At 34.6% G+C, this 22,140-nt stretch overlaps 2 protein-coding genes across 3 annotated transcripts; both read right to left on the bottom strand.

The window, feature by feature from the left end:
• Positions 1–3,007: 3,007 nt before the first annotated feature.
• LOC132060943 (glucan endo-1,3-beta-glucosidase 8-like) lies at positions 3,008–6,601 on the bottom strand. 2 transcript variants are annotated; one of them, XM_059453831.1, is made up of 4 exons: positions 6,179–6,601; positions 5,225–5,619; positions 4,126–4,828; positions 3,008–3,526 (listed from the first exon to the last, which is right to left on the bottom strand). In XM_059453831.1, exons 2-4 carry the CDS (start codon positions 5,545–5,547, stop codon positions 3,164–3,166), a joined length of 1,389 nt encoding a protein of 462 aa, XP_059309814.1. In that variant the 5' UTR covers positions 5,548–5,619; positions 6,179–6,601; the 3' UTR covers positions 3,008–3,163. The 2 variants fall into 2 exon arrangements, with proteins under 2 accessions (XP_059309814.1, XP_059309815.1); XM_059453832.1 differs by having other exon boundaries at positions 6,356–6,601.
• Positions 6,602–18,381: 11,780 nt separating this feature from the next.
• On the bottom strand, positions 18,382–21,577 carry LOC132060941 (glucan endo-1,3-beta-glucosidase 8-like). The gene is made up of 3 exons (XM_059453830.1): positions 20,986–21,577; positions 20,065–20,767; positions 18,382–18,747 (listed from the first exon to the last, which is right to left on the bottom strand). The coding sequence occupies exons 1-3, from the start codon at positions 21,309–21,311 to the stop codon at positions 18,382–18,384; spliced, it is 1,395 nt and encodes a 464-aa protein (XP_059309813.1). The 5' UTR covers positions 21,312–21,577.
• Positions 21,578–22,140: the final 563 nt, after the last annotated feature.

Raw genomic sequence — 22,140 nt, 5'->3', positions numbered from 1 at the left:
AAATTAACATAATTTTAGGGATTATGTTAAGATACCCATCGAAAATGAGTTCTTTTGTTCCCATACGTATCTATCTAAACAGGTTTCTTTGTTCTATCAATTTACTCTTTTTTTTTTTCTTTATTATAATCCTTCTTAAATTTTCAACATAGACCTTTCATCAGCTAAATCAATCAAAAATTTATACAAAGTTTGAGGACTCTTTTTAAACAAGATTTTCATGGGTAGTGAGGGGTACCATTTTATGTATAATCAATGTATGCATATTTGATGTATAATCGATTTATATTATTTGATATATAACTAATGTATGCATATTTGATGTATAGTTAATGTATATCCCTGAGAATTGCGAAGTTTTCTCGCTGCTTCTCTATATTGGTTCATTGTCAACTCATATTTTCTCTTTTTTTTTTTTTTTGAGTGTATAAGAAGCGTATAATTAGTATATACACATATAATCAATATAGACATTAATTATACACATATTTATATGATAATTATACGTCAGCTATACAATGCTTATTCCTTGTATAAAGTTTATAAACAATGTATAATGGTTTCTCTTAATCTAGTTGTTTCTCTTGATCTTGCCATCTTCAAAAAAAAAAAAAAAAAAAAAAAAAAAAAAAGGATCTGTGAAATTTTTGCATATTTGACTACACATTCACCAATGAAAAGTGCTTTTCAAAGAACATAAAAGTTCAAATTTGACACCAATGGGAAAATGGTTTTTCAAAGACACAAAATTTAAAAATTTCATATCAATGGCAGAGGGAATAAAAATGTCAGAAACACTTGTTTTGAGTGAAGACTTTTATTTGCTAAATGAAAGAACACACCAATAACTGTTTTAAAGATATTAGAAATCTTCAATGCAGAGAAAGGACAAAGTTTTTTTAAAGAGAGATTTGGTAAGAGTGTATTCCTATAATTAAGGCTAAATTAATGGGGACGAAATGCTAATGGCTTTAGTTAAAACTTTCTTTTTTTACTAGGTTTACTGAAGGGGCTCTAAATTTTAAGGCTATTTATTGTGAACAAAATTTTAAGGTTAGGAGGTGTAATCAAAAGTAACTGGTGGCTATTTAATTATCTGCACATTAATTGAAATAGCCATTTAATTAGGGTGATGTATGTATCAAATGGTGTATTATGGTTGTTGTGGTCGCTGAACGGGGGAATTGAAAATTTAATACCACTAAAGCATTTTCACCTCCTACAATTAAATTAGTGTTCAGCAAACTTTTGATTTTCTTTGTCATCATCCATTCTCCATTCACACCACCAATGGCCATTTATTTACCACAATAAATTGCTAATGAATTATTGTATCTGCTGAAGAATATTATCAGCCTACCGATGAGCTTATATATGAAGTTATGAATTTGCAATATGCATAACCATCATCAATAGAAGAAATAACAGATGAAAACGGCAGCTTTACCGGGTTAGTTTTTATTTTTTATTTTTTTATTTTTTGTTGTTGTTATTTCTTATGAGTATTCATCAAACTATATACTCTTGTTGATGCGAACACTCTCCATTATTATTAATCATTTTTGTGCGATTATAATTAGAAAATTAAGCTCTTCTACTGAGATCAGACGGAGAAGAAGGGGTAACGAGAAGCTACAGAAACGTTGCATTATAAATGAAGATAATAGCATTCTTCCCCTCCCAAAAACTACTAAGAAATTAAGAATGAGGACGTTTACTTTTGAGGCATAGTATAGCTGAAACTGTTTTGGGCTTATAGATAAAGGACTACTTTCTTCTTTTCCCAAAAATTTGGTTGCCTCTGACAGTTTAATATTGGAACAAGAAAAAGTACTATAATAATAACATCATTTAACTATATCAAAAATGTCTCAGGACATTTTTTTATTTTGAGGTGCCAGAATACCATTCAAGAGAAGTTTGCAGTGGGAGGGAATTCAAAAATGCTGCCAACAAATATTAACTATTTTTTCTCTTGTAAATGTTGAGCGACTACTGCTGAACAAAATTCCTTATTTAAAAACCGCGTTTAGTACTTGTGTGTTGAAATGTGCCTGTATTTTCCTTCAACTAGATCTGCGGTAAGAACTGTATATAATCCTTTCATCATGCTATAATTCATAGTAATACTATTACATTTATACAATTTAATTTTATAAAGTTAATTCACAGATGAAAGGACTAATAATTTTGAGTCAGACAAAGCGTACATGTTCGTGTGGTTATGATTTAAATACATCAATTAATTATTTTAGAAACTATTATCTCTAGCACATAAATAACTATTACTTATGTATAGGTGTACACCATGAAATTGAAATGGTCTGCTATATGTTGATCGAATTTGTGTACGACTTTTACAAAACACTACTCTCATTCGACAACTTCATGATATATGTGCAGCTGTAAAAATGTGGAGGCTACAACTTATTAAAAAGAATACAATTTTTTTAACTCATTAAATATCTAGCAACCATAGCCTATATTTAAATTATGTGTTGTTGCCATATTAAAGAAGGAATACTTCAAGATGAATACTTAATATATTATAAAAATTGCACAATTGTAGTCACTCCAATATTATTTGGTTGCAAATTTTTAGTATAAAGTACCTGGCAATGATAATAAATATTAGTTGAATAGGCTCATCATTTATCGGTTTAAGCATGTCTATTTCCTCTTCAATATTTGTAGAATTTATTGTACACTTTTTGAAACATTTTAAAAATATTAATACTAATTAGCACGGAATACACGTGTCCAAGAACTAGGTTTACAATAAGAGAAAGAGAGTGACTAGGAATTTTTTCATCCGGCGAAGCTTCATATCTAATCCTACGGTATGCTTTTGTTGTATGCGCTCAATGTCGGGTAGATGACATGCTTGATGCCATGTCAGAGTATTGTGTCTAATGGATACACTTTAGCTTGAGTTATGGTGTTTTTAATAGATACAACTCTTAGTTTAGGTGTCTAAATAAAAACAAAATGGGACAGGTACGTTTGAGGGGTTGTCTATGTATTCAGTCAATAGTTTTTATATTCATCAGGTCATACAAAATATATTTACAAGTAAACTTTGAAACCTCAAAAAGAAAATACATGCTGCAATAACAGGTAAAATTGATCTGATGAAATGTACAATTCTTTTTCTATTTGTTCTTCAAATTCTCAAAACCATACCGTTTGAAAGTACATCTTGGAATGCCAATATCTCAACGGGAAACTCACAATTTTCTGTAGAGGGATTTGTTGAGACAATTTCTCCCAAACCTTCAAAATCACAATGATCTATATCTTGTTTGTACTTTTGGAAATATGCATTAAAAGCATATGAAACCTTGGACTCAGAACTTATTCCACCACACGAAGCTCCCATTTCCAGTACTGTACAATCTGCTTCTTTGCATGCAAGATAATAATTCTTATTCACCAAATTCATGTTTGATTTGTCCCCATTGAACTTGCACCATCGACTTGGCATTTTCACTATGCCCTTAGCTTGTGTAGGATAATCGTCGCGGTCCTATAATTAGGGGTGATAAAATTAGCAAGCACAAATTAACTTGACCCTCCCAGTTTTAGTCCATTTAAAAGTTAGGTTGATTTGGGCTAAATATGTAAATCAAATTGATCCTTGAAAACCTTTTTCTAAATATTTAAATAAAAATATATTTTGTTAGATAGGTTGTACGTTAAAGAAGAAAAGCAGTTAGTTTTATTTGGTAGTTAAAAAAGTTACTACAAGTAGAGAAATAAAAACTAAAAGTTCGTAAGAGTTGGTCGGGTTGGGTTATAACTCATTGTCTAGTCTTCTTGACCCAGCCTACCACAACTCAACTAACTTTTGGATAGGGTTGGACAATGACTCATTTATTAATTTCGCCAGTTTTGACCCCGTCCAAATTCGAGTAAAATTTGGAAATAACCACTTGACCCCACACTGAAAAATATTTATGGTCATGAAGTTTCAAATTTCACACGTGAAATTTCAGGACACTATCCTGGAGTGTCACTTGTAAAATTTGCGACTTTATGACACTGAGTATTTATTAGACCGAAAAATGGCTGATAGGTGCTATTTATACTCTAATTTATCCCAAATCGGCCATAAGTCACCTGTACCTGTAGTGAGAAATCAATCTTGTACTTTGGATTCCCATTTGACTGGTAAATGCCCCAATGCCTTTGGAATGCACCAAATATCATATTACTCAAATTCTCATCAGTCAAGCTGTGGAGAAACATGTGTATAGGCCCGGGTCTAAGTGGTGTCCCTTTGTTTGATGCTAAAAATTTCAATAGCCCCTTGTGAAATCTCTCTGCATTTTTAGCATTGGCATGTGGATACCCATCCGTAGGCCATCCAATTTGACCAACCATAATTTTCATTTTGGGATATCCCGCTTTCTTTATTGCCCATGCAAGGGAATCGATCATAAACTCCACCGCGTTCGTGTATGTAGCATTATCATCTTGTATCTTAAACCCACTCTTGTTATCCAAGAATGCAAATTCCATGGTGTAATTCAGTACTTCTTTAACGAAATGGATCGGGAACATGTAGATAAGAAAGGGGGTTCCGGTTTTATTGAACTCATATAGCGAATCAAGCATTGGTCCTTTTATGTCATCGCGAAAGTCGGCCTCAGATGGAAATTTCGTGACCTTTAGCACGTCCATGCCATGGCCAGTCGTCGTTTGGACATGACCTAAACCCATCTCATCAAGACTTTGTCGCATGAGCCTTAACACGCTCACCACATTATCGTACCTTTTGTCTTTGTAAAACGTATTCGAAAATGGTTCAGACCCGACAGCTAGTTCCCTGAAGAAATAAAAAGGGACATATATTGAGGAAATAAAATCAGAAAATATAATTAAAGAAATTCCAATACTACTAAATAAACTTAAATTTTCAATGAAACAAGAACGCCGTTAGAAATATGGAATTTCCAAGAGATAGCCTGTCAAAAACGTTTCTGACAAGGCAATTGCCTAGGAATTCCATTTGAATTTCATATCTTTATACTAAAAAAGGGAATTTCCAATAGACGATTTCGATAGAATCAGTCAAAAATTCATTGAAAACGTTACCAACAGGCTAAATTTCGACATATTTCCGACCAAACGTCCGTATGAAATTCCCGTCTTTTAGTAGTTAATTATATAATTCAGATAAAAATAGGAGGAAAAAAAAAAAAAAAAAGAGACAAGTACATACACTATTTTTACGCCTTTGTTGATTGGAGCCTTTATTCGATCATTTATCCATGCATATGCAAGTTCTTTCCTATTTGCTTGCCACACGAATTGATTATTCAAAGTAACACTGATGCTAATGTTAGTGTCTGCGAAAACTTCAACGATATCATATCCTGAAGTCATTAATCTCAACGCTGGAATCTTGTTTTGTAAAAGCAAATCAACAACCATTGATGGAACCAATTGTTGAGTTTGTTGCCTGCCCCATGTTATGCCCACTAAGCTATTTACACGAGTTGCCATGGACAAAACCATGAAACATATGCCTATGGTCAGCCTCATCTTGCTTAGTGTCAACAATTTTAATAAGGAGATTCCAAAAAAAACCAAAAATGTTACAGTTGGGATCCAGACCTGCGACATAAAGCAATTCTTGAGTAAGCCCTATGTTGGGAACGAAATAATCCAGGGCTTCATGTGAAAGCTAATCATTGCAAAACGTTGAACGACATAAACCAGATACCAAAAAAGTAAAAAACCTAAATAACTATTATAATATGATTATATTTGGTCAAGTGACCTTATGTTTGGGAAAGCTAATATAAAGCATAAAAAGCTATTGCTAGATAATCTCCCCCTAAACATGACTCTTTTGAAGACTACATTGTAGACGCTATTGTATTATGTGTTGTGTGTTGTGGGAAAGTGGTCTTCAATTTATATATGTTCAAAACTTTTCCTCCAAGACAAGGAATAGCCAAATATGGAAGATAATTTTATTTTTCTTTTAGGAAAAGTAAAAGCAATTATGGTAATGCTTTGACTTTTAATCGAGAGAAAAGTAAACTCCAATATGGTAAGAAAATCACGGCAAAAACCCTAACACTCTACCATCGGCTAAAAGTTATTTTCTTTCGAGGAGAATCAATATATATATATATATATATATATATATATAAAATCTTATTTTTACCTTTTTGTGGAATATAATGTGATTTTCTGGCAAAAAAATTAGTAAGATTTCCTCTGGATCATGAACCTCTGCCTTTTGTAATACCAAAACAATTTTTGAGCCACCTTTGCTGTTGCGGTAAAAGTGTTTGTTTTCAAGGAAATTTAACAATTTGTATATATGTAGTTTTAATTTTACCTCATTTTCAAGGAATAATTTACCAATGAAAGATTCAATTGAATTCCTTCGGATGGTATAACTCTGCCATTTATGGTACACAAAATGAAATTCTATGGGCTCTCCAAATTAAGTTTGAAGATCCCAAAAGGAGGTTTCTTCTACCTGGATGGAAATTAAGGTTAAGTACGGTTTACCAAATGAAAAGGTTGAAAATTGTCAAGTCTTTTCATTTTAAGGATCAGTTTTCATAGAAAAAAGAAGTAAAAAACAAATAACGTCAAAGGTGGCTCCCTATTTCCGCTTATTATGGGCATTCATCTAAGGTCATAAGTTGATGAAGTTAATTAACCATCAAAGATGGCTACCAAAGTCACCTATTCATAAGTACTTATATATATATATATAGAGAGAGAGAGAGACAGAGAGGACCCAAGGATATTTGAAAAATATTTTTGTGAAAGAAATAGCTTGGACAATATTTGAGTCAAAGTTGAAAGGATCATATGACCCTGAAATTTGAAGAAATGTTGGTTGATTTTTAAATAATCCGACCAATTTATACTTACCTTATTATCTAAGATTCAGTGTTCTTGAAACAGTTAGGCCTGCTTTTGTAAGCTTCTACATTGGGTGATTTTTTCTCTCTCTACCACCGACAACGGTAACCTTGCCCCAAATCTAAGCGACTGAACCCCACTCTCCGTCCCTTTGGGACGCCGGAGATGCCGGAATCGGCGCCTGGCAACGAAATTGCTGCTAATAACACTACTCCGATTACATCTACAGCTCAAATTCCTTCTAATTCCACTTATGCTAAGGCAATTCAAAACCCTAAAGCTCCTATCTTGAAACAAATTCGATCAGGGAACCTAGTTGTTACTGCCAAATACACCACTCATAATGGAGTCCCAGCTGTGCTATTCAACAACGATAAATATTATGGGGTTATGTCCGAAGAATGCAAATTCACACCTTTGTTGGGAAATTTATTCGAGCGACCTCAAATAGAAAAGCTACGAGCAAGGTTCGCAGAGATAATCACTGTTAGAGATAAAGTTACAATTGGTGTTTATGATTATCATACTGTCTTTGTCGATTTCTCCAATGAGGATGATTTCTAGACAGTTTGGTATAGACGTTCTATTGAAATTGATGAACAACTTATGTGGTTAGAAAAGTGGACGCCGGAGTTCAAACCTGATGAGGATTCTCCGGTAGTTCCAGTTTGGGTTCTATTACCGGGTTTGCCTTTTCATTTACATACTTGGAATTATGTAAAACAAATAGTAGCCCCGATAGGAACCCCTCTTATCATGGATCCTGCCACTGAGAATAGAACTAGGCCAAGCATGGAGAAAGTGAGAGTCGAGGTGAATCTCACTAAGACTCAAATCAATATATCTTCATTGGAACTGAAAATGAGAACTACCCTCGTAAAGGATTCTATCAGAAGCTTGAATATAAGAATGCCCCAAAATTCTGTACTCATTGTAGGATGCTGGGTCATTCAATAATCCAATGTAGAAGGGTCGAAAAGAAAAAGGAAAGGAATCAGATGATAACAGCGGAAGGACAGACCAGGCAGAATCAGCCGAAAAAAGGAGAAACACAACTACAAAAAACGAACACAGAATAGATTCAGCAGAACAATGATGTACAAGACAAAGATCAAAGGCGAAAATGCACCAAATACTTCAAATGTGGCTAAAACTGATCAGGATAAAGATGGTTTTATAGAAGTTACTAGGAGGAGGAATAAGAAGGTCTTAAAGACTAACAATACTCAAAATGGAAAAAGATCACACAAGAGCGACTGGGAAAATGGTTACTCAGAACAAAATTGACAAGATTAGCAATGCTCTAAAAGAGGACCATGAAAATGTCAAGCAATCCAATGCTACTAAACAAATCAGGCATGGGAAACAGAGAACAAATCAGATGGAGCAGGAAGCTAATTTTCAGACCGAGGGGCAACGGATTAAAGGAACAAAGACTCGAGAAAAAGAGAAGGAAGTGGTAGGAGAGCAACCTGTTAATTGGCAAGCAGCTGGAATTGGCAAGCAAGGAAATCATCTCCATGAGATGCAACAACCTAAAAAAGAAAACAAAGAACACGAAATCAAAGGAGCAGGAGCCAAAGGCCAAAAAAAGAGGAAAAAGAAGGTTACTGCAGCCAGATTTCTCAAGAACATGTCGTGGGTAAAACAAAAACCAAGAGCAGGTAATGCCCAAGAACACGTTGAAGAATCAAACAAGGCCTTAGATGGAAATAAGATGACAAAAGAGCAACACCAGAACAGTATGGAAGTCAATCAAGTTCTAGAAAAGAAAAAAACAGTTTATAGCCAAGGCAACAGTTCTAAAGGAATTCAAAAAGATCATATGTCCCCTACTACAGCTGATACTGTGTGTTTACAATTAAAAGGAGGTAGAATAGAGATTGATCTGGGAAGCATTGAGTACATTCCTCCGGAAAATAAACACGGTCCTGACTTAGGAAATAACTCTGATCAGGAGTATTGTTATGATACTAGTGAAAAACAAATAGCAGAAATATCCTCAGACGAGGAGGTTCCTGATAGCTTCCTAGATGTCTCTAAAGAGGAAGAAGCACAAATCCTTAATAGTTTATTTGAAGTTTTTGCTCCAACTCCAAAAGAAATCAAGGACCCTATCACACAAGAAAAAGAAGAAGCTATTTTACAACAAGGTTTGTCACCAAGAGGTAACAAAAACAAGAAAGGTAGAAAGAACAAAAAGGGAAACAAAAATAATTTCCCAGAAAAGCCAGAACAATCTGAGAAGATTGTCTTATCCCCTGAAATTCTATAATATGGAGCATTAGAGGGATAACCTCCAAGGGTGCTCTGGACAGACTCACTAAGGTTGTCAGACTTCATAAAATTGATTTTATAACTTTACGAGAACCTTTTCATGCTAGTAACAAAATAGAGAAGCTTAGGAGAAGGATGGGTTTTGATCATGCCATCTCCAACTCTCATAGTAAAATTTGGATTTTTCTGGAATTCTAACTATGTTTGTTCAGTAGTTTCCAAAACCAGACAACAGGTCACTTTGCAGGTTCACTTGCAGGGAAGCACTGATAATTTCTGGATAACAACTGTCTACGCCAGATCTAAAGCAAACAAAAGGAAGTATCTTTGGCAGAAGTTAAGAGATTTGAATTCCATTATCGATGGCCCATGGGCCATCGGAGGGGATTTTAACTCTATAATGGAAGCCGAAGAAAAGAAAGAGGGTGTTCCTTTTAGATTAAAACATGTTTTGATTTTATAAACTGTATGGATGATTGTGGTATGACAGATTCTGGTTTTGTAGGTAATATCCACACATGGTGCAATGGGAGAGGAGGCACCGAGAGGATCCATATGAGATTAGACAGGTTCCTACACAAGGAAGAATGGAGTACTAAATTCCCAAACATCAATGTGGAGCACTTATCTAAAACAGGTTCTGATCACAACTTACTACTCGTCAATTGCTCTGATGACAACCAATAGCTAATTAAATGCTTCAAATTTCTTAATTTTTGGACTGATCAAAAAGAGTTTCTTCTTTTGGTTAAAAAAGTCTGGGAAACTGAAGTATATGGCAACCCTATATGGCGATTACAACAAAAGCTGAAAAATTTGGCTAAAGAACTTAGTAAGTGGTCTAGAAACAGTATTGGGGATGTTTTTGAAAATGTCAAGAAATTTGAGAAGGAAGTTTCAGATGCAGAAACTGCTTACTTAAATTCTGATTCTGATACTGATAGAATGCTGCTTAATAAGACTAAAGCTGAATACATCAAGTGGTTGAAAATGGAAGTTTCTATTTTAAGACAAAAAGCAAGAATCAAATGGGCAGAAGAAGGGGACTCCAATACGAAGTACTTTCACAGTACCATCAAGGCTAGGAGAAGAACAACCCAAATCTATAAAATTAAAGATCAGAATGGTCAATGGGTTGAAGGGAATGTAAATATCTCCAAAGCTGCCATCGATCATTTCAGTGACATCTTCAGTGAAAACTCAAGGGATATGAAATTGGACTTTATTAGAGGTTGCGACAATCTGATAAGTACTGAGGACAACCACCTATTAGCAAGATATCCCACAATAGAAGAGATTAAGATGGCAATAGATTCTATGGACCCTAACAGTTGTGCAGGACCAGATGGATTTAATGGTCTTTTTTTTTTCAACACTGCTGGGACATCATCAAAAGAGAGGTAATTTCCTTTGTTCTATCTTTCTTTCATGATTCTGAGCTTACAAAGTACTATACTCATTCTTGTTTGACACTAATTCCTAAGGTTACTTCACCAGATTATTTTTCTAAGCTTAGACCTATCAGTCTTAGTAATTTTTCAAACAAAATACTGTCTAAAATTCTTGCTTTAAGGATTAACAATATTTTGCCTAAGATCATTTCTGAGAATCAATCTGGTTTCGTTAAAGGTAGGCAAATCACCGAGAATATTCTTTTAACACAAGAGATCATTCATGATATTAGACCCAACCCTGAAAGTTGCAATGTTGTTTTTAAATTAGATATGTCTAAAGCTTATGATAAATTGTCTTAGAATTTCCTAATTTTTGTTCTTAGAAAGATGGGATTTGATGAGTTTTTTATCAAATTAGTTTATAGGTTGATCTCTAGCAACTGCTATTCTGTTATTATTAATGGTGTTAGATATGGTTTCTTTAAATCTTCAAGAGGTTTAAAACAGGGAGACCCACTATCTCCTGCTCTTTTTAATATTGCTGCTAAAACTCTCTCAAGAGCTTTGAATCATCTTAAGCAGAATGATAGGTTCATTAATTTCTGTATGCATAAAAAAGGGCCCCAAATTAACCACCTTGGTTATGCTGATGACCTTGTGCTTTTCACTTCTGCTGATAAGTTTTCTATTAAGCTCATAATGAATCTGCTAAGATTGTATCAAAAGGCTTCTGGATTGGAGATTGATAAATATAATACTTTCTTTCTCACCCACAGTAAGACTGACAGGTTTTATAACAGGAGGATAAGAAGGTGGACTGGTTACAAACAGTCTTCCTTCCCTTTCACATATTTAGGTTGTCCTATATACTGTGGTAGGAAGAGAATCTCTTATTTTTTTGACATTTCCAAAAAGATACTAAACAAGATTGCAGGTTGGCAAGGAAGATTCTTATCTCCAGGAGGTAAGGCAACCATTATTAAGCATGTTCTTCAATCTCAAGCACTTCATATATTTGCTGCTTTAATGCCATTTGTTACATCCCTGTATGAGATTGAAATGCAATTTGCTAACTTCTTCTGGGGAGAGAAAGATGGAAAAAACAACTATCATTGGTCTTCTTAGGATAACATGAGTTATCCTACCAAAGAAGGGGGCTTGGGTTTCAGGAGTCTACTTGATATACTCTCTCATACTTTTGTCTTTTGGGAAAGATGGTGGAGATTGAGAACAGAACCTTCTTTGTGGGCACAATTCATTAAATCAAAGTATTGTCAAAGAAGCAATCTCAACTCTAAGATCATTGCTCCAAAGGATTCAGCTGCTTGGAAAGACTTGCTTCATATCAGAGATAATATTGAAGCCAACATCAATTGGAAAATTAATTCTGGAAATAGTCTGTTTTGGTGGGATAATTAGACTCAACATGGGTCTCTTTATCAGATGATAAATCCTACTGCCAAGCCTGGTAATATTAAAGTTAACTATTTCTTATTGAATCAACAATGGGAGCTTGATGATAATCCTTTTTCCTTATCAAGGGACACTCTGAATCTGATCAAGAGTATTCCTATTGGTAAAGAAAATGAAAAGGATCAGGCTATTTGGAATTTGAATAGCAATGGCCTTTTTACATGTTCCAGTGCATTCGAATCCCTTAGAAAGAAAGAAGTTGTCCCTCATATCTATAATTTCATCTTGATAAAAGAAATTCCTTTCAAGGTTTCTTTTTCACGTGGAAGCTTTTAAAGAAAAAACTTCCTCTAGATGCTAATCTTTCAAAATTTAACATTGACAAAGGTGCTAGTTATTGTTGTTGCATGACTGCATGCATAGAAACTGGGAATCATGTTTTTGCACAAAGTGAGCTTGCAAAACAAACATGGCAAATCATTACCAGACCTCTGAGGATCAGCATTACTAGTGCCATTGTTCAAACAATTCTTTGGCAGTGGTGGAGACAAAAACCAAGAAATATTGTTCACAAATTCCTCCTACTTATCACCCCAGTGATAGGATGTTGGGAAATTTGGAGAGCAAGGTGCACTAAGAAATTTGAACAAAAAAATATTACAGCTACTAATATATGCTTTCAATCCGTATTTCATATCAAGGTGGCAATAAAAAAGAAATTCAAATCCATAGATTACTCCTGGAACTGGAGCAAAGTTTGTTTACAAACAGAAAATTTCAAAGCAGTGATAACAAGCAAGGTGATCAGATGGATCAAACCTACAGGCAACACTTGGAAGCTCAACACTGATTAAGTTATATGAAAAGTATAACAAAGTAGGAGCCGGTGGTATTGTTAGGAACAGAGCTGGGAATATGGTCATGGCCTTTGCATACCCAACCCAATTCTACACTAACAATCATAGTGAAGCATATGCAGCTCTAGTTGGAATTTCTTGGTGTGTCAATCATCCTTGAAGTAGAAATGGACTCCAAAATGGTGGTACAAATGATAGAGGGTTCCCTTAAACCTCCATGGAGATTACTGGACATTATAGAAAACACTAAGGCAAAGATGGCACGCAGAAACATCTCGATAAAGCATTGCTTTAGAGAAGGAAATGAGGTAGCAGATGCACTAGCTAAATAAGAAACACAAATTAACGTCCCTAGATTTTTTTTGAACGAAGGTGACCTGCCGACGGAGGCTAGAGGACCACTTAGAATGAATAAGCTTGACCTCCCCTCCTTTAGGAGAAGAGTTAAAAAGAATTCAGGTTGGTGCTTTGAACCACATTGAGGTGACTTAGATGTTATGCATTAATTGCCTTAAGTTTCAATGCATTAGTATATCTTTTGTATAGTATTGAATGTAATCTTATGTATGGAGGTAAGGTGCCATGTCCCCCTCCAATGTATCTATATTTTGGAATCAATGGACATAGTAGGGTCCATAAACCCCCATCACTATGATGGTGATGATTTTTGGGAGAGAGAGAGAGAGAGAGAGAGAGAGAGAGAGAGAGAATATATATAGAAATCTGCCTGAACTATCACTACTAAAAAAACAACAATTTTCGACCTGGAGATTTGACCTCACTTTGGGTCGGAAAAAAATCAACCTCATGAGGTCGAAATTTCAAAAATTTATATCTTTTTTTTATATAGGATTTCGACCTCACGAGGTCAATTTTTTAACAGGAAAATATAGTGTGAGGTCGAAATTATTTTTTTACAAATAATAAATGGAGAAAATTTATTTTATACAAAATAAAACTATATAAATATAAAATAACTAATTAAAAAATAAAAAAAATCATATTTCTACCTCGCGTTGTCGAAAAAATTAAACACTTTTAGACCAGATCGCGATCTTGTTTCCCCATTCTCTTCTTCTTCTTCTTCTTCTTCTTCTTCTTCTTCTTCTTCTCTCTCTCTCTTATCCTCTCTCTTTACTCTCCTTCCACTCTCTTCCATTCTTGCCAGCGACCCTACCCCACTACCCTAGTCGGTCAAGGCACGACCACAGACGCCGAGGTCGGCAGTCCCTCTGGCCACAGTTCTATGCAATTTTTTTTTTTCAATCTCATAAATTTTCGCTCCAAAAACTGAACTAGTTCTCAAGAATGTTTCTTCAATCTCATGTTATTAGTTGCATTGCCTTTTATATTTAGTAGATTTGTTAACTTTATTTAGTGTTTAATATTTGTGTTTACGGTTTATAGGATGTTAACTTTTTTTTTTTAGGGTTTTGAATTGAAATTGAATGTGTTGTTGTAGTATTGAAATTGAAATTGTTGAACTATATATTTAGAATTGGGGAGGTATATTGAGAATTAGGGGAATGGAAAATTGAGAATTGAGGTATCTTGAGAATTTACAATAATGTTCATTTCTATTAGTTAGCAATGTTAGCATGTTGATGCACATGAAATAAAAGACAATGCTATTGCTACTAATTGTAGGTATATTGAGAATTATAATAGTTTTCAGTGTTTAAGCTCCTACTAATTAAGTTAAAATAACTTTAGTTGTAAGTGTAGAACTTTTTTATTCAACGTAGGGTTTAACAATTTCAATTCTTGTGCTATTTGTGTAGATGGAATTTCGTAGTTGGATGTACGATAGAACCAATCCTGGTCGATTTGGGTTGAGAAATGAATTTGTAGCTGGTGTCTATGCTTTTGTTGACTATGCAAAGACACTTCAGGATTTTACAGTTCATGTTAGGTGTCCTTGTGTTAAATGTGAATGTATGAATTACGAGACCCCAGAGATTGTTAGGCTACATCTATTTGATAAAGGTTTTAAAAGTAATTATACAGTGTGGACTAGTCATGGAGATACAGATAGCGGTTTTGAAAGATTTCAGAAGTTTGTCATTGGTGAAAGTAGTAGTGGGGTAGAACCTAATGTCCAAAATTCTATAATACACGACATGGTTCAGGATGCTTATGGCATGCATTCGAATTTTGAATACGTGGCCATGTTGAGAAACCTGCCAATGAAGAGGCCAGACGTTTTTATCAAAAGTTAAATCAAGCTAGTCGGCCCTTACATGATTGGAGTCCCCACTCTCAATTGTCTATCGCTGTTAGATTATTGAGTATCAAAGCAGATTACAATGTTCTCCAAGGGGTAATGGATTCTGTGATTGACCTCATGCATGAATTAGTTGACCCGACTCTGGAGATACCCAATAATTTCTATAAGGAAAGGAGATTGGTGTCTAAGTTGGGACTCTCGTCGGTGAGAATTGATTGTTATGAAATGGCTGCATGTTATACTATAAGGATGACGTCGGTCTAGAATCTTGTAAGTTCTGTGGTAGTGATCGGTTTAAGGATACTCGCAGTGGGATGAGAGTTGTTGTTAAGGTGATGCATTACTTTTACCTCGAATACCAAGGTTAAAGAGGTTGTATGCATCTAATAGTTCCGGGTGTTATGTGTCACCTACCGGGTGTTATTTGGATTCCTACCTTATTTGGATTCTAGCGGGTGTTATGTGTCATCTACCTTACAGGCTTCACCATCCGATGAATGACACATAACACCCGGTAGAGTCCAAATAAGGTAGGAAATTCATGACAAACTCTAACACATTTGTCAATCATATTTATTATTGATTGTTCCGACAATATTCTACTACCCTGTTTTCACACTGATGTTCAGAGTTTAGCGACAGTTTTCCTCTATCACGTGTAACTTTCTTTTTACCGTATTGATGCATGGAAGATGGCTTAGTTCTTATATAACTACTTGGAATTCACCATCGAAAAAAGAGGACCCTTGTACGGTGAACTCCTTCTTTCCTGTTTAATGTATGCAACTTTGATTGTACTTGAGGTTAATTAAAGGTGATTTTTTGTCTAGTGCAATGGGGTAAAGTATATAAATATACTGATAACCTGGTTTGAAAAATTATTGTCCAATTAGGCATTTCAATGACACGACATATATATAGTGAGAGAAACTGTTTTTTCCAGCATGAATGTATTTATGAATAATTGTTGGGTTTTAAAACAGCTAAAAGAAACTTAACATCGTGTGATATAAGAGTATCAAATATGACCCAAAAATTAATGGCATGCCCAAACTGCTCAAAATGTTATAGGTTGGGCACAAAATAATTTTATATTGGACTGATTTTTAGTCCGCCCAATATAACTCATTTTTTAAATGATCTTCATTTTAGACCAATTCTAATTCAGTTTTAATTCTTTAAGAGCATGTTTGGTGACGAGTGAGAATGCCATTTTGAATGTAAGAGAATTGCTTATTGCTTTTCCTATTAGAAGAAGAGTTAGTATAGATGAATTTTTTAACTTTACTATGGAGACTAACAAGATAATTTTGATGGTTTTGGAATCAATATTTTTTAATCTGAGATAGTAAATTTTACTTTATGGATGATAATTTGTTGTGCCATATTTTACACTTTTACTTTCTGAGTTATTTTTTGGAATGCGCTATGAATTTTCATAATTCAACATTTGCTATCTATTGATGTATGTATACTGTAACCATAGTGGATCGAAACTATCTCTAGTTTTAGCAGAAAGAAATCAGTTTAAAAAGTTGGTCAAGTTGCGCGGGTCCAACCAATTTTAAAGCTCATTTCAGCCCAAATACTTTTGAACCAACTTTAGCCCAACCGATTTATTAACTAACTCCATTTCATTTTTTGCGCGGATTGTCCTTTTTTTGGGGTGGTCTTTAATTTTTATCCCTCAAATTGCTGGTCTTTAATTTTTTTCCCTCTCTTAAAAAGGTGACCGAAAATACCCCGAGGTTTTAGATTCGAACCCCCGCTAGTAAAAAAAAAACAAATAGCAAGACAAGGCTTTTGCAAAAAGTCTGGCTTATGCGGCAGACTTTTAGTTATGCATAGGCATAGGTTCATATGCCTTGCAAAATTACTATTATTTTCGACTCTTCGAACCCAGAACCTCGGGGTATTTTCGGCCACCTTTTTAAGTGAAGGGCAAAAATTAAAGACCAGTTTGTATGAAGGGCAATCGTGCAAATTGCCCACTCAATTTTGACCCACCCAAATCAAGCTCAACCCACTCATTTGACACCTCTAATGTAATATTGTCCGCTTTGGGCCAAACCTGCATGATTTTCCTTAAAAAGCCTCACACCATTAAGAATATCCAACACTTTATAACTAATTTTCTTTTCTTTTTCAGCTACCAATGTGGAACTTTGTTCACACACACTCAACAATCTCCTCCTTGAATTAAATCCACATGACCTATCACCAGAGGCGTATCTAGTATTATAGGTAGGGGTTCACTTGAACCCATAGTTTACAACGCAGAACATAAATTTATGTGTAAACAATTATTAAAATTGTAATAAATAGTAGATATGATGTGTTCAATGCTATGATTATTAAGATTGAATCCATAAAATTTAAATTCTGAATCCGCCTTTTTCCCATCACCATTTATGGACTAATTTGGAGATTAACTGTGTTCAACCCACATCAATCGAGTATTTATGGCCACCAAAGCCTACTAACTTCTTTTTTATGTATACGTCTCTAAAGCTACAGGTAAAGGCAGCAAACTGGCTAGTAGACAAGTGAAGGCACTAAGCCGGGTCTTACATCATCATTATGCCATCTCCATACTCGTCTCGCTTAACCACGTCACTGATGCCAGTTGTTGCGCCAAAACAACTCAAAGATATTCTTATATAGTGATATTGTTTGCTTTGGGCCAAACCCCACGATTTTTACAAAGACTTCACATCGTTAAAAGCATGCTACACCTTATAAGTAACTTACTTTTTTTTTCCAGCTACTAGTGTAAAATTTCGTTCACATACATCCAACATAAATAAGTAATACATAAGTGATTCTATTATTTTTTTAAAAAAAGTAAAAGATGAGTTTACTGAATAATTTTTATAATTTAAACAACTATCCAAGTAATTAACTCATTAAGCACACACTTCCATCAAGATGTTTGGCTGCAATGTCATTTGATGGACTTCAAAGACAAAGGCATAATAGTGAAGCCAAAAACAACCTTTTATTAATGGGAAAAACACTTTGATCAATAACCATGCTCTTCACACTCATTAAATGAAATACAATGCCTTTACTTTGTGGTAGAGGGAAACTTTGACCTAAACTCAAATGGAGTTTAAGTTCTATATATTTTCGGTATAACCAATTTTTACATCACCAAGTCATTCAAAGGATATCTTTATGTAAGATTTGAAATATAGGATTTGAAACCTCGAAAAGATAATATACTACCTGCTATAACGGGTAAAAGTACTTGATGATACTGAAGGTATATATTACTTAAAATTCAAATGAAATGTACGGTTCCGTTTCTATTTGTTCTTCAAATTCTTAAAACCATACCGTTTAGTTCTACTTGATCTTGGAATGCCAATATCTCAATGGGAAACTCACAATCTTTCACAGTGGGATTTGTTGCTACAATTTCACCTAAACCATCAAAATCACAAGTTTCTACTTTTTGTTTGTACTTTTGGAAATATGCATTAAAAGCATATGAAATCTTGGATTCAAAACTTAGTCCATCACAAGAACCTCCTTTTTCCAGTCTTGTACAATCTGCTTCTTTGCATGCAAGATCATAATTCTTATTCACCAAATTCATGTTTGATCTGTCCCCATTGAACTTGCACCATCGGTTTGGCATTTTCACAATGCCCTTAGCCTGTGTAGGATACTCGTCGCGGTCCTGTAATTAGGGGTGATAAAATTAGCACATGATGTAACCCGCATAAATTAACTTCGGGCAATTCGCGAGAATGCTCTTATTTCGGGGTGGTCTTTAATTTTTGTCCCTCAAATATTTGGTCTTTAATTTTTACCGTTCGGCTAAAAAGGTGACCGAAACTACCCTGACATTCTGGGTTTGAACTGCCAGATTAAAAAAAAAATCGCAAGTCAAGATTTCATAGCAAATTATGCCTTTGCGAGAGTAAAGTTATGCCTTATAACTTCTATAGTATCCCAACAGAGTTAAAAAAAAAATTAAAAAAAAAAAAAAAAAAAAAAACTCGCAAGGCAATGTTTCATAGAAAACTATGACAATTTAGGGTAAAGTTATGTCTTAAGGCATAGTTCTGTAGAAATTAAGTTATCCTATAGAACTATGCCTTAAGGCATAGTTTCTGCAGAGAAGTTATGCCTTATGGCATAACTTTACCCATTGTCCAAAGATAGTTTTGTAGGACACAACAGAAATTATGTATTATGGCATAACTTTACCCAGAATAGGTGTAATGTCTATGAAAATCCTACCTTGCGATTATTAATTTTTTACTCTGCTAGGGTTCGAACCCGAATCTCTGGTTTCGTAGACGCGTGAATAAGGGTACTTTGGCCCACAAATTTTCATTAAAATGAGAAGTAGGGGCAAAATTAAAGACCACCGTTTTGAGGGGCAAAAATTAAGGACTAGTCCATATGAAGGGCAATCCGCGAAATGTTATGATTAACTTGACCCCTCAAAATCCAGTCCACTTAAAAGTTGGGCTGATTTGGGCTAAATATGTAAATGAAATTGATCTATGAGAAATCTTGTCAAAATATTCTAAAAAATATATATTTTGTTCAATAGGTTATACCTTAATGAAGAAAAACAGTTAGTTTTGTTTGGTAATTAAAAAAAATATAAGAAAAAAAAAAGTTGGTAAGAGTTAGTCGGGTTGGGTTATAACTCTTTGCCTCGTCTTCTTGATCCAGCCCATCTCAACTCAACTAACTTTTGGGTAGCATTAGATAATGACCATCTATTGATTTAGCCTGTTTTGACCCCGTCCAGATTCGAGTAAAATTCAGAAATAACCCGCTTTTTAGACCCCGTAATGATAAACAATCCCTGTCATGAAGCTTCAAATTTCCACGTGAAACTCCTAACATTATCATGGAGTATCACTTGTAAACTTTGAAACTCTGACTGTGAGTATTTTTCAATTAAGGGGCCGAAAAATGACTGATAGGTGCTATTTCTACCCTAATTTAGCCCAAACCGGCCATCTGTCACATGTACCTGTAATGAGAAATCAATCTTGTACTTGGGATTCCCGTTTGACTCGTAAATGCCCCAATGCCTTTGAAATGCACCAAACATCGTACGAAACTGATTTTCATCAGACAAGCTATGGAGAAATGCGTCTATAGGCCCTGGCCTAAGTGGTGTCCCTTTGTTTGATGCTAAAAATTTCAAAAACCCCTTGTGAAATCTCTCTGCATTTTTAACATTGGCGTGTGGATATCCATCTGTAGGCCATCCAATTTGACCAATCACAATTTTTATATTGGGATATCCTGCTTTCTTCAATGCCCATGCAAGGGAATCGATCATTAACTCCACAGCATTCGTGTATGTAAAATTACCATCTTGTATTTTGAACCCGCTCTTATTATCCAAGAATGCAAATTCCATAGTGTAATTCAGTACCTCTTTAACGAAATAGATCGGGAACATGTAGAGAACAAAGGGGGCTCCGGTTTTATTGAACTGATCTAGTGAATCAAGCATTGGTCCTTTTATGTCGTCGCGAAAGTCAGCCTCAGACGGAAATTTCGTGACCTTTAGCACATCTATGCCATGGCCAGTCGTCGTTTTGACATACCCTAAACCCACCTCATCAAGAGTTTCTCGCATGAGCCTTAACACGCTCGCCATATTATCACTCTTTGCTTCTTTCAAGAACGTATTCGAAAATGGTTCAGACCCAACGGTTACTTCCCTGAAAAAAATGAAATGGCCATATATTGTGGAAATAAAATCACTAAGTATAATTAAAAGAGACCTCAATAATATGAAACGTGAATTTTCAATGGATATTTCCGTGGAAATGCTGGGATTTCCGACGGAAACGTTCCTGACAAGTCAATTTCGATGAATTCTGTTGGGATTTTGGGTTTTTAGTAACAGGTAAAAATAGAAAAAAAGATGATGACGTACACTATATTTACACCTTTGTTGATTGGATCCTTGATTCGATCATTTACCCATTCATATGCAAGGTCTTTCCTATGTGCTTGCCACACGAACTGATTTCCCAAAGTAATACTGATACTAATATTTGTGGCTGAAAAAACTTCAATGATATCATAACCTGAAGTCATTAATCTCAATGCTGGAATCTTGTTTTGCAAAAGCAAGTCAACAACCACTGATGGAACCAATTGTTGTGATTGTTGCCTGCCCCATGTTATGCCCACATAGCTATTCACTTTTGTTGCCATGAACAAAAATATGGAACAGATCATGGCTATTTTAAGCCTCATTTTGCCCCTTTTTTCTAGAGGAATTCCTTTTCAAAGCAGTTTTTGAGTCACCTTTATCGTTGCATCAGAATTTCTCCTTTTCACCGTGATTTGGCAACTATACGAAGAAATTTACATTAACCTTAGTGTTCGGAATCGTATAACCCTTGATGATACATGTATTGCTCAAAAAGAAATTCCGTAGGATCTTCCAAATTATATTTGAAGATCCCAAATTCTTCCAATACAATATGTATAGATCATTGATGGTCAATGAGGCAATGTTACCAAATGGTAGAAAATTGTAAAGTTGAAAGAGAAAAAAAGTTTTTCCCTCAATAGTTTAAAGTATTATCATTGCAAATAACAAACACATTTAGGATTATTTCAAAGAAATTCCTTCATTTTTGGAGATAAAAATAGAATTTTGGGGATAAACATGCCTAGAGGCATTAGTGTACGTGTGTCGGACGTGTCTTCTGTGACTACCAATAAAGCAGTGTATAAAATATAGGATAAGAACGAATTATTTGCAATAAGAATTGATGTCGGGATAGATACGACATTCTTTTAAATGAAAAAAAAAAAGGAAAGATTTAATAATCAAAATATTAGATTATTTAAAAGTTTCAATATTAAGAAAATAATTAAATGACTATTTTTCCTATTGGTGAAATCTATTTTTAAAAGATTAAAAAGTCCGTGCTTTAAAAGGACTACTTCGATAGTTTTAGTTCGTAAGTTACAGCAGTTCCTTATTATTTCAAAATATATATTATTAATGTTATAACAAAAAAGGACTCCTATGACAACTTTTAGTTTTCAAAAAAATATATATTTAGTGTTATAA

Source organism: Lycium ferocissimum, chromosome 6 (genome assembly GCF_029784015.1).
Source record: "Lycium ferocissimum isolate CSIRO_LF1 chromosome 6, AGI_CSIRO_Lferr_CH_V1, whole genome shotgun sequence".
Taxonomy (NCBI): domain Eukaryota; kingdom Viridiplantae; phylum Streptophyta; class Magnoliopsida; order Solanales; family Solanaceae; genus Lycium; species Lycium ferocissimum.
Note: the sequence above shows the minus strand (reverse complement) of the source record. Positions and strands in the feature narration are given on the sequence as shown.

What these genes read in the sequence shown, in the direction of transcription:
- LOC132060943 (XM_059453831.1), bottom strand. Translation starts at nt 5,547, where the DNA reads ATGAGGCTGACCATAGGCATATGTTTCATGGTTTTGTCCATGGCAACT. An exon ending in AACAAAGGCGTAAAAATAGT is followed by an intron (nt 4,829 to 5,224) that starts GTATGTACTTGT and finishes TTATTTCTTCAG; the next exon opens with GGAACTAGCTGTCGGGTCTG. An exon ending in AGATTGATTTCTCACTACAG is followed by an intron (nt 3,527 to 4,125) that starts GTACAGGTGACT and finishes CCCTAATTATAG; the next exon opens with GACCGCGACGATTATCCTAC.
- LOC132060941 (XM_059453830.1), bottom strand. Translation starts at nt 21,311, where the DNA reads ATGAGGCTTAAAATAGCCATGATCTGTTCCATATTTTTGTTCATGGCA. An exon ending in AACAAAGGTGTAAATATAGT is followed by an intron (nt 20,768 to 20,985) that starts GTACGTCATCAT and finishes CATTTTTTTCAG; the next exon opens with GGAAGTAACCGTTGGGTCTG. An exon ending in AGATTGATTTCTCATTACAG is followed by an intron (nt 18,748 to 20,064) that starts GTACATGTGACA and finishes CCCTAATTACAG; the next exon opens with GACCGCGACGAGTATCCTAC.